General features: G+C 43.8%; 1 protein-coding gene across 1 annotated transcript; it reads left to right on the top strand.

Annotated features, from left to right (window-relative positions):
* Positions 1–8068: 8068 nt before the first annotated feature.
* LOC309805237 (ribosomal RNA processing protein 1 homolog B-like) lies at positions 8069–10495 on the top strand. Its single transcript, XM_082623173.1, is given in 2 exon segments — positions 8069–8268; positions 8270–10495. Coding segments are annotated over 2 exon segments (2181 nt in total). The 5' UTR covers positions 8069–8094; the 3' UTR covers positions 10277–10495.
* Positions 10496–17597: the final 7102 nt, after the last annotated feature.

Here is a 17597-nt window from a genome sequence, read left to right as displayed (position 1 = left end):
TTTGAGAAGTGCACTTAGCTCACTTCCAGAAATAGAAAAGGAGAGAAAACCAAGCCTTTGATTGAACAGGTTTTTTTCTCATTCTACATAACAACTCCTACAAGTTTGATTCAGTGATCTACTTGGGAGGTAATATGGACATGGCTATTTGGAGGCCCATAGGAGGTAGCCTGCCAGCTAAGGGCAAGGCTTCTACGCATGACTTGCACACATTCCATAAGATACTAGACAGTTAGAATCCAAGGCTTTGTGTTAGTCTCCTTTCTCCTTTGCCATAGGCTTGAACAAGGCAGCAGCCCAGTTTTCCAACCTTGTTATTCTTTCTTGTCCCAGGGTGCTACATTCCAGCCTGGTTCTCAAAGCCCTTGCCTCTGCTTTGCTTCCTCCAAGCAGCTGTCCTTCTTGCTAATTTCTTTGACCTCCTCAACTGTACCAAAGTTGTCTGTCTGCTGCACTATCCAAGTCGATTTGTGCAGTGAGTAAAGACGCAGACTCTCTGTTAGTGCTCTCAAATATGTATGCAAGAATGCTGGGACAGTAGGCTGTCTTCAGGGTCAGGCAGCGAAGCAAGTAATTCCCTGGAATGTTTTCCAAGATTTGAGTGTTAAAGTCCAGTTTCTCATTAATGGCTCTGAATGGTTATGATTGGAATTTTAAAATTCTTTTCTCTCTCTCTCTCTCTCTCTCTCTCTCTGTGTGTGTGTGTGTGTGTGTGTGTGTGTGTGTGTAGGGGCAGGGTGGAGGCATTGGCAGTATGAGCGATGGGGGTGAAAACTGTGATTTCAAGATATTTGGGCTCTGAAGGCAAAAACTAGAAATAAAGTATCTTGCAAGAAAGAAAAAATGAAAGATAACCATGAGTTATATATTTCTAGGGCAATGCAGTTTTCATTTATGATTTGCTTAATAAACATTTGCTGAGACCTTTTCTGCATCAGCTGCTGTGCTAAGCACTGGACAGTAAGATATAGAACTTACCCTGTGGAGGCAACTGCCTCAAGACAGGCTATTCAATATGATGCAGTGAATTCTGTAGTGGAAATACTTGTGAAGCACTATTGAAGAATAAGCATTAGATTGTAAACTTATTGAGGGCAGGGCCTGGGTCAAATTTACTTTTGTGAGCTCAGCCCTTAGCTCAGCGCTTGGCACATAGTAAGTATTGTACTTGATAAATCTTTAATAATTAATTAAATGAATGAATGTTGTCCCTCTATTGATATCAATTATTTCCCTCCTGTTGTTTTGTCAACTGTCTCTCATTTTGATGTGTAGCTTTTTGTTTGTGAAACTTTTATAAATGTTTTGTATTTCCTCTATATTTCAGTCTTTATCTGGCAGCTCGTTTTAAATCAATGGTATTTATTGAAGAATGAATTTGTGGCCATTCAGTGCCTCAGCTTGCTATATTTAGAGTAAGCAGGTTGAAAATTTATTGGGGTAAAGAACAATTTTCAGATGTCAGTGTGCTACAGATGACCTTCACATGTGGTTCTCACATTTGGTTGGGATGATGTAGGGAAAGAAGGCTAAAGGAATACTTTGGGTCACTCTTTAAAAAGACACAATTAAGGGCTTCCCTGGTGGCGCAGTGGTTGAGAGTCCACCTGCCGATGCAGGGGACATGGGTTTGTGCCCTGGTCTGGGAAGATCCCACATGCCACGGAGCGGCTGGTCCTGTGAGCCGTGGCCACTGAGCCTGCGCGTCCGAAGCCTGTGCTCCACAACGGGAGAGGCCACAACAGTGAGAGGCCCGCTTAAAGACACAATTAAAAAAAAAAACATGCAGTGACATTCATGCCAATATAAAGTGAAACTTTATTCTTGATGAAATGGTCGGGTATCTTGAGTCAGATAACAAAGAGTAACATCCTCCTTCACCAGTTTTAGAAATTATAAAATATTTTATAAATATAAATCTATCTATCTACCTACCTATCTATCAGAATAAGAAATGAACATTCACTCAACTTAGAAATAGCAAATGTTTGCTACATGTCCCATTCCCCCTCACTCTGGGCCTCTCCCCTGTTTTATCCCCTATTACTCAAGGGTAATCACTATCCTGAAAGTGGAGCACGGATAACTAAGTTGTGGTATATTTATGAATGGAAATCATACAGTAGTGAAAAAGCATGAACTACTGATTCACATGTCAGTATGACTGATTCTCAAAAACCCTGCTGAGTGAAGAGCAAGTCATAGAAAAATGTATACAATGACACCATTTATATTAGCTCAAATTCCAAAATCATATAAAATGCAACAATATGTCATTTGCAGATGCATAAATATATAGTAAGATTGTAATAAAAACCCATCATTTTTAAACATTGAATTTTTCTTAAAATTTTCTTTGATCTCTAGAAGATACTTGTGGTTACATTAGGTCATATTTAAGCAAACAGAAAGACACCTTTATTCATTATGCTGGATGAATGGATAGGATGGAATTCCTATGGACAAATTAAATGAAAATTTAGTAGCTTCAGGGATTATTCAGGGATTATTATTTGGGTTTTGTCTCACATTTAAGCAATATCACAGGATGTTTCTCAAAGGTACACCTACTTGCTATAGTTCTTTTTCTAGAGCTATTAAACTTAAAACATCAGCCTAAAGGCTTCAATGACTGATCTTCACTTTGGCTCATTATATTTGTGGTGAACTTTTTAGAAAACTAGACAACTAGTTAAGGTAATCCTTAACTAGTAATAGTGTGAACAAAATAGAGGAAATATCGAATAATGAGTAGACTGGAGCAGAAAAACACAGGTTATTAGTTCAGTGTAAATTGCCTTATAAATGAAATGTTTAAAATACTTCCATGTGCCAAGCTCTGTGATGTGTCCTTCTCTTCATTAATTTTTACAACCCCTTTAAATTAGACATTATTATCCTTGCTTTGCAAATTAGGATATTACTTGGAGGGATTAAATTACTTGTCAAAAGTCATAAAGTTGGTACATGACAAGGCCAGGCTTCTAGCTCAGATTCACTTGATTTTTCAACTCCTTGCTTTTTCCAAAAACATTTCTTAAAGAGGAATAAAATGAGCTTGATTTTAGGTATGGGGTGTGCTCTTGATTAAAGTATCAAGTGAAATAAATAAACGCCAATTTAGAAATATTGGAGCATCCTGGTCAAATCATCATATAGATAGGAAGCTGTTATCAATTAAATAGTTTTTTATTTATCTGCCAAAATATGTAGCCCTGAGACCTAGACACTTACAGGACCAGGGCTGAGATGTGGAATCAGAAGATCTGCGTTCCTCTCTGTCAGTGATTAGTTGGAATGATGATGGCACATTAAGTGTCTGATGATCAATTTATTCATCTGTACAATGAGAATAATAATACCTGCTCTTATTTGCTGTTTGTTTATTCATTCTCTTTTATCCTCAATTCCACGTCCGTTCCCTTCCCCCTCAATCTTATAGGCACCCATTCTAATGTGGTTGATGTTCATCCTTATATTTGTGTTATAAAATCTGAACTGAAATTTCATGTGTGTGGTTTTCATTAGGACTCTCCATTGTACTCTGATTTCCCCCTTCTAGGTAGGCTCCCTTGAAATTGGGCATGGCCATGTGACTTGTTTTGGCAATGAAACATCTATGTAATTAACGTGTGTCATTTCTGAGTGGAAGCCTTTGAGAACCAGGGCATAATTCACCTCACTTCCTTCTCCTACTGAGGTAGCCGGTGGTGGTTCTAGATGGTACATGGTCCATCAGCCTGAGCCCCTACATAAGGACAATGCTTGATAGAGTGTACATATATTTTTAATTTACATTAATGGTAAATTCACTGTTTTATACTGTTTCAGTGTTGCTAGTCAGCACTATCTCAAGATATTTAATACCATTTATATAAAATGTGAAAACATTAAAAAATACTATGCACATTTTATGGATACACATGCAGACATATTCCTAAAGTATACCTCAAGCCTAGGCATATGAGGCAGGTGATACACCTGGGAAACTAAACCAGAGGAATTGACCTTTGATTTACACTTACACTAAGCTTCATAAATGTACAGAGGTTGTTGACAGCTTCTTGCACAGGCAAGTAGCCCTGTGTGGAGGGGGACTTGAAAATTACCGTCAGGAATTCTTACCTTGATCTTGAGCATATAGGGAGCTGGGAGAAGTGTAAGGTCTAGGGAACTTATCCTTACACTTATCCTTAAGTCCCCCTTACAATGGGGACTTAAATATGAATAGCATGGATTTTTTTTTTTTTTTTTTTGCATTATGCGGGCCTCTCACTGTTGTGGCCTCTCCCGTTGCAGAGCACAGGCTCCAGACGCGCAGGCTCAGCAGCCATGGCTCACGGGCCCAGCCGCTCCGCGGCATGTGGGATCTTCCCGGACTGGGGCACGAGCCCGTGTCCCCTGCATCGGCAGGCGGACTCTCAACTACTGCGCCACTGTGCCAAGGGAAGCCCCCTGGGAAGCCCCCTGCTTCTTTGATGACACTGGTGGGTACTATGCCTCAGCCCTGCAGGATAAAAAAAGGGTTGAAACATTGCCAATATTACAAACAGCCACTAACCTAAGCCAAGGGATGTCTTCTACTGATAACTAAGGCAAGATATGGATTTTCATTACATTGCTATTAGTAATTGTCTGTTGGTACAGTGCACTGTGTCTATTCCAATGACCTGGGCAACCTTGATTTATTTCTGTAACTTTATATCCACCCTAAGCGATGTTCTGAAGGTGAGTTTCTTTGTCTTGGTTTAAACTTTTTATTATTTTTATTATTTTTTTAAAGATTTATTATTTATTTATTTTATTTATTTTTGGCTGCATCAGGTCTTAGTTGCGGCATGCAGGATCTTCGTTGAGGCATGGGGGAATCTTTCGTTGTGGCGCACAGGCTTCTCTCTAGTTGTGGCATGAGGGTTTTCTCTCTAGTTGTGGTGCACAGGCTTCTCTCTATTTGTGGCATGAGGGTTTTCTCTCTAGTTGTGGTGCGCAGGCTCCAGGGCACATGGGCTTTGTAGTTTGTGGCACGCAGGCTCTCTAGTTGAGGTGCGCAAGCTCAGTAGTTGTGGCGTGCTGGCTTAGTTGCCCCGTGGCATGTGGGATCTTAGTTCCCTGACCAGGGATTGAACCAGCGTCCCCTGCATTGTAAGGCGGATCCTTTACCACTGGACCGCCAGGGAAGTCCCTAAACTTTTTGAAGTCTCAGCTGTTGTCTAAATAAAGAGTAACCGCACTCTGCTTGTCCTGACGTAGCTGGGTCTTTCAGGTCTACGTCACGCATCTGCGGTTCATATAGTGGAACTTATGAAGCTGATTCCGTTCTAGGTTGCTGCTCAGAATCTTCCCCCCTCCCATGAGGAGAGGATGGTCCGTCCATCAGACACCTGCTGCTTGTACTTGCCTACCCCCCACTGTCTCTGGCCACCTGCATATGGTGACGTTCCTTATTCTCCTCCTGCTCTGTTGGCCTTGAGTCTTCTTCCCCATTTTCATCTCAGATAGCTACCCCCCGCCTTTTACTCTTGTTGGGGTAAAACTTCCACTTCTAGGTTTTGTCCCAACCTTGTTACTCAGAGTATGATCCAAAGACCAGCAAACGTCAGCAACACCTGGGCTTATTGTACATCGACTATCAGGCCCCACCCTAGACCTACTGAATCAGAATCTGCATTTTTAAAGAGACCCCCAGGTGATTCATATGCACATTAAAGTGTGAGAAGCTGCTCTAAACTCCGTCCTCTCATTCTGGGCTCTGTGTTAGTGTTCTATCAGCTAGAGGACTATCATGAGAGGTCTTTTCATGAAGTAAGGAGTTGTGTGTTGTCATTTGCACTGTATTTGTGTGGTTTTTTGTTTCTGTTTTTCCTCTTGGGTGTGTCTGATTCATTTGTTACCTGTTTAGGACCTGATATTATTAAAACTCTGATGAAACTGCTTATGCGTGCACTTGTACTTGTTCATTAGTACATTGGTTTCTTTCTCTCTCTCTCTCTCTCACACACACACATTTCAAGGAGGGCTTTGGCTAGAAGAAGAGTTCTATCTCAGATCCACACAGCACAAAGACGCCTTCAGAAGTAACAGACTAGAACACTCTATTAAAGGTCTCATGATGTATTTTCTACTCACCCTCAGAATACAGAAAGCTTTTGTTTCTAGTTGATTTTGCAGCTCTCTCAGTGCTTAGTCCGGTGTGTGAGCTGCCTAGGGTTGCATGTTTTATATTTAGGAGATATTCTCTCCTTGTATTCATTGGATTTAGCTGATTGTTTGTAATCTGTCTGACGCATGCTTGATCTAATTTATATTTTTATTGTAAACGCTTGAGAATCTTACATAATCATTTTCTCTGCCATACTGTTGCTAGCATTATTTTTAAATCAAATTTTCTACAGGACAGTAACGTTTAAATTATTGCATTCAAAGTATTCTTATGGAAAGAAATTCAGAGAACACTATGTATGGAGATCTGATGGATTACTTGATACTTCCATTTGTTAGTTCTCTTGAGGGAAAAAACCCCTAATTTTCTGCAATCACTCTGTCAGCTCTCAATTTGCATTAATGTGATAAGCGTCTCAGTATTGAATTGGGTTCCATTTTATGTGCACCATTTAAGTCTGTGAACAAAGAACATTACACCAACCTCAATTCCAACTTTAGGAGATTTCAATTAACATGAGTACGTTACTTCTGAGAATCGCCCATATCTCAGGGCCGTGCAGTGCAGACCTTACTGTGCTGTTCTTCTGTTGGTTTCAATCTGTGAAGAACTCGGGACCCTCACTTCCCTGCCTCCACTGGCCTCTTGCTGCCTGGATGGTTTTCCTTCTCTTCTGGCAGCTCCTGCTCTGCCTCGTCTCTTGTTCTTAGGCTCATCTTCCTCGACCTAGGCATGGATTTCGACAATTCCTTAACTTCAATCCTAGACCTCCTTCTCATTCACTGCATAGTCTCTCTCTAGGCAATATCATCCATTTCCATGGCTTCAAAGACACCTATGTGTAGATGATGTATAGATGCCTTTTTTTTTCCTTTTTCTTCCAACCTTTCATCTGAGCGCCAGGCTTAAATATCCAGTGCCTACATGTATCTCCACTTGGATGATTCAAGGAGAACTCAAACTCAATATGTCTAAAACTGAATTCATGATTGTCCCTCCATATCTACATGTAGCTGGGGAACCTCTGTGCAAATTCCTTTGGGTTTGTGTTCTCTCTTGGCTTTTATGAGTTGTGGGATGAGACTCTCTTTAACCATTACTGGACCACTGAAGGAAACGCTAAAGGAAACGCTTTCCCAAGCTGGAAAAGGGTGAAGCAGAAGGACAGGTGCAGTTGGTGCCTGTCCCACATATTCTTACCTGTCCCAAAGTCACTTGCAGAGGGTTCCTATGTATGCGAATGACTTCCTTTGCCTCTCTGTCTGAGTGCTTTCTGAACACACAAAACAGTACTTCAGGAAAGTTGGGAAGGTTGGGGATTTAATACCCTGGGAACAACTCTTAATCAAAATGAAATTGGAGTTGGTAGATGAATATCCCAGTTTCCTCACCTCTTGGAAGGAGAATTTGAGCTGTGTTTCTCACCTTCTTCCAAAGGTCCCCAGCAGGCTCGGATCCATGGCCCACAGCAATAACCCACCCATTAATGCACACTTTACTGGTTTTCCATTATTTCCTCTCTCACTTCCTCACTCCTCCCCTGAGCTTCTTGGTATCATCTCCAAAATAAGTGATTTTTCACAGAATTATTTTATTGGGATGTGCTTTTGAGGAAACTCAGACTAAAGCATTCAGTATCACTGAGGACCAATAGCCCACAGTGATGATCTCTTGCTTCCCTTTCCTCCAGTTAACATGTTTTGACTAAACTCTGTATGGGTGAGGTCACTGAGCATGCCCTTACCCAGCATTTGGGCATTTGGTCATGGAAACAGCACACAAAAGTGAGCTGGTGTGTTTGGCTGAAGAGTGTACATGTGAGTTTCTTGGCATTAGGTATAATCATTAGTAAAAGAACCTTAAAAAGGTAAGTAACCACGGCGGCTGGCGCTCGGTGGCGGCGGGCTGCGGCCGGGGATGCTCCAACGGGCGTGATGGCCCCCGCCATGCAGCCGGCCGAGATCCAGTTCACTCAGCGGCTGGCGTCCCATGAGAAGGGCATCCGGGATCGGGCAGTGAAGAAGCTGCACCAGTATATCGGCGTGAAGACGCAGAGGGAGACAGGAGGTTTCAGCCAAGAAGAACTTCTAAAAATATGGAAAGGGCTCTGCTAATAGCATGTGGGTGCAGGATGAACCTCTGCTACAGGAGGAGCTAGCGAGCACTCTTTCCCACCTCATCCATGTTGTTAACAACTCAGAGGCCCAGCACCTGTTCATCCAGACCTTCTGGCAAACCGTGAACCGGGAGTGGCCAGACATCGACGGCCTGCGCCTGGACAAGTATCACATGCTGATCCGTCTGGTCCTGAGGCAGTCCTTTGAAGTTCTGAAGCGAAACGGCTGGGAAGAAAGCCGAATCAAGCTCTTCCTGGACGTCTTGATGAAGGAGATCCTACATCCTGAGAGTCAGTCTCCGAACGCAGTGAAATTCCACTTCATTGATATTTATCTGGATGAACTGTCCAAGGTGGGAGGGAGAGAGCTGCTGGCCGATCAGAACCTCAAGTTTATTGACCCATTCTGCAAGGTGGCCGCCAAGACTAAGGACCAGACTCTGGTACAGACTATAGCTAGGGGTGTTTTTGAAGTCATTGTAGATCAGTCTCCTTTTGCACCTGAAGAGACGGTCGAGGAACAGAAAACCAAAGTGGGTAACAGTGACCTCTCTGAGGAAGAGACGTCTGGAAATGAGATGACATGGAGAAAAGCAATCAGTAGAAAGAAAACAGCACTGGGCAGATATCACTCCAGAAAAGAGGGAGTCGGTGAGGAAGGCAGACGGGACGGCAGCGGAAGCGTGGAGGACGCCGGGCTGCTTCTCCAGTTTGACTACAAGGCAGTTGCTGACCGACTCCTGGAAATAACCAACAGGAAGAACATCCCTCCCTTCAAAAGGAAACGTCTCTCCAAGCTAATCAAAAAATTCCAAGATCTTTCTGAAGGCAGTATCTCTCACCTCAGTTTTGCTGAGGACACTTCTGCTGACGAAGATGACCAAACCCTCAGTCAAGGGAGGCATAAGAAGAAAGGGAACAAACTTCTGGAGAAAACAGACATGGAAAGAGGGAAAGGAACCAAGTTCTCTCCTGCCGAGGAAGAGGAGAGTGCAGGCAGTATTCCAAAGAGAAAAAGGAAAAAGAAGAAGAAGAACCACCTCCGGCCTGAACACTTACGGCCCGGTGGTGAGGCCATGTGCCCGGAGCAGAATGGCAGCCGGCAGCCCGAGTCCGGTCCCGGAAGAGCCCAGGAGGCGAGTGCGGCTGAGCTGGGGACGGTGGCCACATCCTGCCCCCGGGAGCAGAGTGGCTTGGAGCACGCCTCCTTGCACAGCAGGAGGAAACGACTGAGGAGGAGGAGCCTGAGGGTCCAGGTGGAGAGCCTGGAGGGAGCGGTCCCGGCTGGTGGCGCCCCAGTCCTGAAGAGGAAGCGGGAGCTCGGGGCCCTCCTGGTCAACGGCAGCGGCCCGCCCACGCTGCCCTGGCCCCTGCCCCGGAGGGAGGGCCCTCCAGCGAGCCCAGCAGACGGAGGGGACTGCCCTGCCATCCTGCCCCAGGGCGGGAAAGTGAAGAAAAGGAGCGGGGAGTCCGGCGGCCTTGACCTCTACCACCTGTCTGCTCAGAAAGCTGCCATTTTGAAAAAGAGGAAGAAAATGAAAGAGATGTCAAAGTTGGCGGAGCACAGAGGGGTCAAGCTCGTCCAGGCTCTGGGGAGCAGTGGGGCGCTCAGCCCTTTGAAGAAGCAGCTGAGGACCCAGAAGGACTTCGTGAAGTTTGACGCCTCGTCCTCCCCGAAGCCCCTGTTCTTCAGGAAGGCCAAAGGCAGCGGGGCCGCCACCTCGCCAGGCCCCGGGCTGCAGCCACACAGGACGCCGTCCAGCTCCAAGAAGGTGACGTTCGGGCTGAGCAGGAACACGACGGCGGAATTCAAGAAGACGGACAAGAGCATCTTGGTCAGTCCCACGGGCCCCTCCAGGGTGGCCTTCAACCCCGAGCAGAGACCCCTCCACGGGGTGCTGAAGACCCCCAGCAGCTCGCCGGCCAGCACGCCCCTGGGCACCAAGAAGCCGCTGGCCAGCACGCCAAAGAGGAGGCCGACGGCTGTAGACTTCTTCTAGGGTAGTCAGTCCTTTCACAGACTGCTTTTGTACAGAGTATTCTATAAATTGTAACGTTTTAAAGGTGGGGCCTTTTTATTGTTTTATAAATTCCCATGAGTTGTGTGTACGAGGTCCTGGGTGAGCCGCGGGGCCGCGGGCGCCTGGGTTGAGCTTCTGCTGCAGACGACGTTCGTGCTCGAGCTCTCCGCTCCCCGGGTGTTCCCAGCTGTGGGCGACCTCAGGGCCCCCCACCGTGGCGGCGAGGCCCGTGGGCTGAGAGCACGCTGCCCGGTGCCCCTGCACTGATGCTGCGCGCGGTGGCATCCCGGGGCTCCGTTGCTCGCCAGCCCCGCCCAGCGCGTGTGGAACTGCCAAGCGAGGCTGGTTTTCTGGTGGTCTTGGGTCTAACAGTCTGTCTTTTTTCTTTTTCAAAGCATGTAGGGCTTTGTTCCCGTGTTCTGGGGGTGTTTGGCAGTTTGGGGTAGAGGTGACTTGTAACCACATCAGCAATACCGCGCTTTTTCTACGCGCTCGCAGTGCGTGCTTAGCGGGGGTGACCCTGCGAGTTGGGGGCACTGGGGCGGGAGAGAAGAGCCTCTGCCCTCGGCGGTCAGACACTTCCTTCCCTCTGCCTTGGCCTGGTTTCCTCCCTGGTTTCCTACCTCTGGGCCAGCCTAGGGTGTCCTCCCTGGGCGCCCGGGTCCTCGTGCTGCGTGAGCCGACACCCTCCATGGCTGGCGGCCCCAAGAGCAGCTTCCCCATCTTCAGTCCCAACTCACGTCTTCAGAGGCGTGGCCGCCGTGTCTGAAACCTGGGTTCCTGCTAGAAGGCAAAAGAAGCAGCCTTTAAGAACTGTCTGTGCTTATTTATTTGTTCGTAGCTACCTTTTTTCAAATGTCGAAGCTTGCACTTAGGTTTTTATAAAGCTCTAATTTTAGTTAATTACAGCAATCAGGGGTGGAAGGCGCTCAGACTTCAGTTGGAAAAACAGAAATGCAGCTTAGAGCAGTGCTGGCTAGGTGATTGATCTGTCTTGGGAAGCTGTGTCTGTCCCTTGAGCCTGAGTGGCAGGTGGGACACAGACCCAGAAACCTTAAAGAAGCCCCTGGGGCCCCTCCCGGCTCTGTCTGGAGTTTACAGCCCTAAGGAGGTGGTGCAGAATTTGCGGGGGACATAGTTTCAGCTCTTGGCTCTGGGGACCTCGGGCCTTCTCCCTCCCCCTGTGCAGGAGCCCCAGTTTCTCACCACAACCCAAGCCAGCCCCCCTCGCTACTCCCCAGCAGAGGACCCCAGCGTTGCTGCGACTTGGGGTGACAGGGCCTCACTGGGGTTGCAGGGCTGATGTGACTTTGGTTTCCTCGTTCATGTGATCAGGGTGGGATCCTCTGCAAAGACCACAGCTGACAACTTGCAGGTCAGGTGGGCTGGCCTGCGGGGGCCCTGGTGAGAAGGAGGATGTGCGAACTTTACTCTTTGCCCGCTCTCTAATAAAGCTTTATCATAATCAGGCCACGAGAAAAGAAACCATTAACATCGTGCTGTTAAATAGTCATTGTAACCTTGTGGTGGTTGCATGGTTTTTAGTGTGCTGCCTTTGATATAATCCATCGAAACCAAAACTGATAGTGTGAAAAGGTTAGATTTGAATACTCAGATATTTTTAACTTTTTGTTTTTAAAAAAATTGTTTCGTTATCCTTGGTCAAATTATTTTTCTAACAGTTTTTATTTCAGCGTTCAGGATGGGTCATATAGCCAAATGGGCCGTATAATCCAACGATGTTAAGATGTCTTAGCAAGACATCTAACGGCAAAAATGGCTCGTTTGTCCTGCAATTGAGGGCAGGGGCTTTCTTCCTCGCTCTGATACGTCATCTGTCGCTCCTGAGGCCCCAGTGGGGCGTCCTGGGCACGTCTTGCCTGGGGACTGGAGCCCAGGAGTGACAGTGTGTCTTGGATTCCATCTCTCCTTCTCTGAATCTGTCCTGACTTACTCCATTTTGTGGGTAAGCTCAGTAGGTTTACTGTGGCTTATTTCTAATGCCTAAATTTTGGCAACAAAGAAAGAAAAAATACAATTTTTTAAAATTCTCATTCCATACACTCCAAGAATGTATCACATGAGGAAAATGTCTTTAGAATACCAGTTTTCTATTGGATGCATGTTATTTTCCTAGCTCAAGTTGCCAGGGGAACTTGGAAGTCCAGAAAAGGAAATAATTTAAATTAATGCTGGTGATCTTACAGTCTTTTGTAAAATGATCATCTTCCCTCTTACCCCACAGGACTGATCAGTTTTGTACAATTTGGTATCACACTTTGCAAATGTATTATCCTTTCTAACTTTTGCTGAACTGAAAGCACAAAGAAAAGCATAAAGAAAATCGGGAAGCAGTACTAGTGTTGGAAGGAATATGGAATTGAATCTGTCTTTTGACCAGTGTGTGTGTGTTTTCTCTGAATTTTCCTGGCTGCTGGCAAGGCCTGTTTGTTCACAGTAGTTTTGGATCCGTGTCTGCAGGGTCGTCAGTGCTCGTCAAAGCCAAATCCAATAAAAAATCAGTCTTTGCCCTCGGGGGAAAAAAAAAAAAAAGGTAAGTAACCAGAGTGACAGCTCCTGGCCATCACTATTACATGGCTCTCTTCCAGCATAGTGTTGCCCAATAGCAATGTCTACAGTGATGGAAATGTTCTATATCCACACTGGCCAATTTGGTAGCCAGTGGCTAATTAGCACTTGAAATGAGACTAATATAACTGAGGAATTGAATTTTAAATTTTATTTAATTTTAAGTAATTTCAATGTGACTGATATGTGGGATGAGACTCCCTTTAGATGGTTACTGGACCACTTCATTTTGGACCATGAAGTTCTAATGCTTCCCACCTAAATGAGTGGTGGTGCTTCCACTGCATGCTGTGTAAGTCAGAAAACTGAGAGTCCACCCTGACTGTTCCCTCTTTCTCACATCCAGTATACAATCACAAGGTCTTATTAACAACCACGAATTATCTCTAATTCCTTGGCCTCTTTCTATCCTCCCTGCCACCACTGAAACCCAAGCTACCATTTTCTCTCACTTTGACTACCAGAGTAGCCTTCTAGTATTTCTCCCTATACTCACTCTTGACTTTCTTTCATCTATTCACTACACTGTAGCTTTTCAAAATGCAAATAATCATCACCACGTTGAAACATTTTAATGGTTTCAAATTGATTTGAGATTAAATTCCTGCACCCTTAACATGGCTTGTGGAAGCCTTGTATGGCCCTTCCTACCTTTTTGGTATTTGGGGATGAATTCCTTATGAAGCAAAATACCAGGAAATAGCAAAATTTTTATTTACTTCATTCATTAATCTACTAGTGTGCCATCTTTGTTATGAGAAAAAAAACAACTTTACATATATGTATCTTCAGGTACCCCACTCAAGAGTATTAATATTTTAAGGAAGATGATCTACTGTGCCAGTTAGGGGTTTGTTTTTTACATGCTAACAGAAGAAAGCTCTGATAACCTAGTGTATTGGTGATGCTGGAAGGGTTAGTGGTGGTGATGGGTGAGAAAATACTTATAAAAATGGAAGAAAAATGAAAACGTTTTGGGAATAGTGGATTCAGAAGGGAATGAGAAAGACAGGAACTGAAAATGAGGTAGGCAAAATTTGAGAGATGAGGAAATCAACTTTCCTAATAATATTTAAAAAGGAAGAGAATTCCCAAGTGAGATAGAGGAGGGTCTAGGATGGGTGAAGGTTAGCAGATGCCTGTTGGAGCCTTAACCTAGGTGAGTGGAGTTGTAGTTTAAGCAGAATAGGGAGAAAACCCTTGTCAATGGATTTATCCTAGAGAATAGTAGCCATGAAAGAGTTTCATCTTGAATTTAAGGGAGTTGACCTGGGGCCACATTGAAAAAAAAATATATATGTATAATAGCTATAGCTACATCTATGTATCTTTATTTCACTGGAAGAATAAAAGAGAAATGAAGAGAAAAATAGATCTGATGTAAAAGAAAAAGTACTACATAGAAAAGACAATAAGGAATTAAGAGAGCCTTTTTACTAGAAGGGGAGTAAAATAGGAAAACAAACAATGATAATCTAGAAGAGAGAATAAAAGTAAACTTGGGTTACACAAACCGGGCTTATATGTATGTATTTAATTTATTTGATTTCTATATAGTTTGAACTTCAACAAAATTCTATCATAATGAAAATAGGTATACATGAGATAACAGTACACACGTAATCTTTCAGGGGTTACTGTGGGGAAACCCCAGGAGGTGCTTTTATAAGAGCAAAGAAAGTGACTTTTAGGGAGGAATTTCCTGAGAACCTAAATAGTAGCCACAGAGTATTTCTTAGCGAGAGAAGATGAGAAGGTAACCTTTCCAGTACATTTCCCATATCCATATTCTAGTTCATGCCAGTTGCCATGGTTTCCTTAGCCCCTAGTATCCTTCAGGGCAGCAGCCCATCCTCCTGAGGCAGTGGCCTGAGTTCCAGTCCAGAAGTCAGCTCTCCATCCCTTCTTCTTCAAAAAACTTATTTCCTTGCCTCTTTCCTGCAGGGCCTTTCAGGGGAATGACTTATGATTAATAATTTAATCATTAAATAATCTATAATTACCAATTAATTTTTATACTGTTAACTGTGTTTTCCTACCACTCAAAGGAAGTCATATTTAAAGAGGTGCATCCTCGAGACATCAATACCTTAACCTAAAGGAAAGAATCAATAAAGAAAATCTCTGACCCAGAGGGTGTCAGTGCTGAGACTGGGAGGCTGAGAGGTTCACATACCAAATCACATGTGCATCAGTCAGCCTCTTGAGAACCAAGCCCAGCTGCAACTACACAGCCAACTATCACTTTATTAACAGGACAATATTATTCCAAGAAATTCTTGTCTAGGAAAATGATATTATAAATAACTTTATTACTTATTTCAAGAACTTCTGAAAAATCCATTTTTCTGAACAATGGACCACTCAGCTAGCTTCCTTATCCCTTCTCAGCACACTAGATCTCTCTATGAGGTTCACCTAAGAACGGACCACTCCTCAAGACTTCCTCGCAAATCTCACCTCACTCCACCTGTCCTAACAATGTTGTCATGACCTTTGTCCAACCCCAGTCAAGCTCTGTCACCCCACCTTCCACCAATGAAAAATTCACCTAAACCAGACCTCAAACCTCATAAGTATCTTTTGTCTTGTCTTTTTCAGCTCCCCTCCAGGATACTGCAGAACTCTCTCAAGGTAGTGGTCCTCCTTACTGAAGTAAGCAATAAACTTGTCTTTGCTTCAGCCACAGGTTTTTGGGGTAGTATTTTTGGGGAATCGGCAGTTGACACACTGGCCTCCAGTGGGTGTTATAAATAGTGTTTTCAAAAATGTCACCCAGCAGATACTGTCTGGATATGATGTGGATTTTCTTAATAGAAAGGTGCAATGTTTGAAGATGCTCGTGGACTTCCCAGTGGAAGACCTGGGATTAGAACACAGACATCTCAGCTGCTCAGGAACTATCTTAGAAGCCAGCAAAGAGTTGCCCTCTCCACTCACCTATAATCCGTGAGCACATTGCAGTGAAAGCTTTGAGGCATCAGAACTCTATTTTACTCTCATTTTGTCCACTACTAACTATTGCCAGAAGAGATTTCTGTATAAGTATATACAGAAATGATGAAACATATTGGGTGTTTATGAAGGGTGAAAATGTGTTAATACACCAAATGTTTATGTACTTGTTTGTTTATAGTTAGCACTTAAGGTAATGTCTTCATAGAAAGCATAGACCTATTAGAAAATTCACTAGGGCCCATTAAGATGTTTAAAGAGATGGGTTTAATGATTGCAAAGAGTATCATATTCACACAAGTGCCATTTCTATTGCAAAGCATGAATGGTTTCCTGAGAGCAAAAGGAAGTTTTATTTAACTTTTTGGGATAGCCAGTCCTCCGTAATCAAAATGCGGCCTGCCAAGTCCTCAACTTTCTCTTCTTATTGTGTAAATACTTCTATGTCAGCTGATGCAATTCTGAAAAGTGCACTTACTGCTGATTTGAAAATGCCCCATGCTTATTTATATCAGATTTTGTGACTTAGCTAGAAACTAGAAGGACCACTGACCATGAAGTGGTTTTGAAAATTGATTTATAATTTTGACTTAGGTTGCAGGATGGAACAGGGACATTTTCTTGATTCATTCTGCTGAAGCCTCGTCAGGCCCACCTCAAAAAACTCTTCCTTAGTTACAGTGATATTATCTGTAATAAAAATTTATATATATAACATTAATAAATGGGAATAAATAGTCACAGTTAGCATTTGTTAAGTCTTAACTAAATACTAGAAGGACACTGTGCTAATAACTGCATCATCAGATTTCATCTTTGCAACGCCCTGATGAGGTATGTGCTGTTATCATCACCACTGCACATATTGAATAACTGAGGTCTTATGAATTGAATAACCTGCCCAAGGTCACACAGCTAGTACCTGCTATATAGGACTCATCTCAGCTTTGACTGACCATGAAGTCCCTGCTTGTTACCACCATGCTGTGTTGTGAGATGCAAGTTCTTTAAGAACAAGGACCATATCTCATGTTGTACTTCTCCTAGAGTAAGTTCATTTGTCCACATATTTCATGAAATATAGTAATGTCTTGATTGCTTCAAAAAGCTATTAATTGATGTGAACAGATGGACACCAAATAAATGTTGGAGAGGAAAACAGATAATTCAGTGCAAATGGTTTTTATTTCCTCTCAAAATGTAAGCTGACTAGGTAGATCATCGCTTATAAAAACCAACCAAAGGGCTTCCCTGGTGGCACAAGTGTTAGAAGTCTGCCTGCCAGTGCAGGGGACATGGGTTCAAGCCCTGGTCCGGGAAGATCCCACATGCCGCAGAGCACCTAAGCCCGTGCAACATAACAACTGAAGCCCATGCACCTAGAGCCCGAGCTCCACAGCAAGAGAAGCCACCACAATGAGAAGCCTGCGCACCGCAACAAAGAGTAGCTCCTGCTCGCACAACTAGAGAAAGCCCGCAGCGCAGCAACAAAGACCCAACGCAGCCAAAAAAAAAAAAAAAAAAAACCAACCAAAGGAGCCAAATTTCTTTCATTCATTTAGCAAATTTTCTTCACTCTGTGTTCACTATGAGACATTGTGTCAAATGCCCTGGAAGCAGAATTGAGAAAAACACAGTCCTTAGGTTCAAGTCCCATGAGAGAGACAAGGAATTCAACAATTAAAATACAGTGTGATATAGAACAAAGTCAAAACTCTAGAAATAGAATATACAAGTGTGACCAAAAGGTGCAGAA

The sequence above is a fragment of the Mesoplodon mirus genome (assembly GCF_964341445.2).
Source record: "Mesoplodon mirus genome assembly, chromosome: 5".
Lineage (NCBI taxonomy): Eukaryota > Metazoa > Chordata > Mammalia > Artiodactyla > Ziphiidae > Mesoplodon > Mesoplodon mirus.
This window is presented reverse-complemented; position numbering and strand designations above follow the sequence as displayed.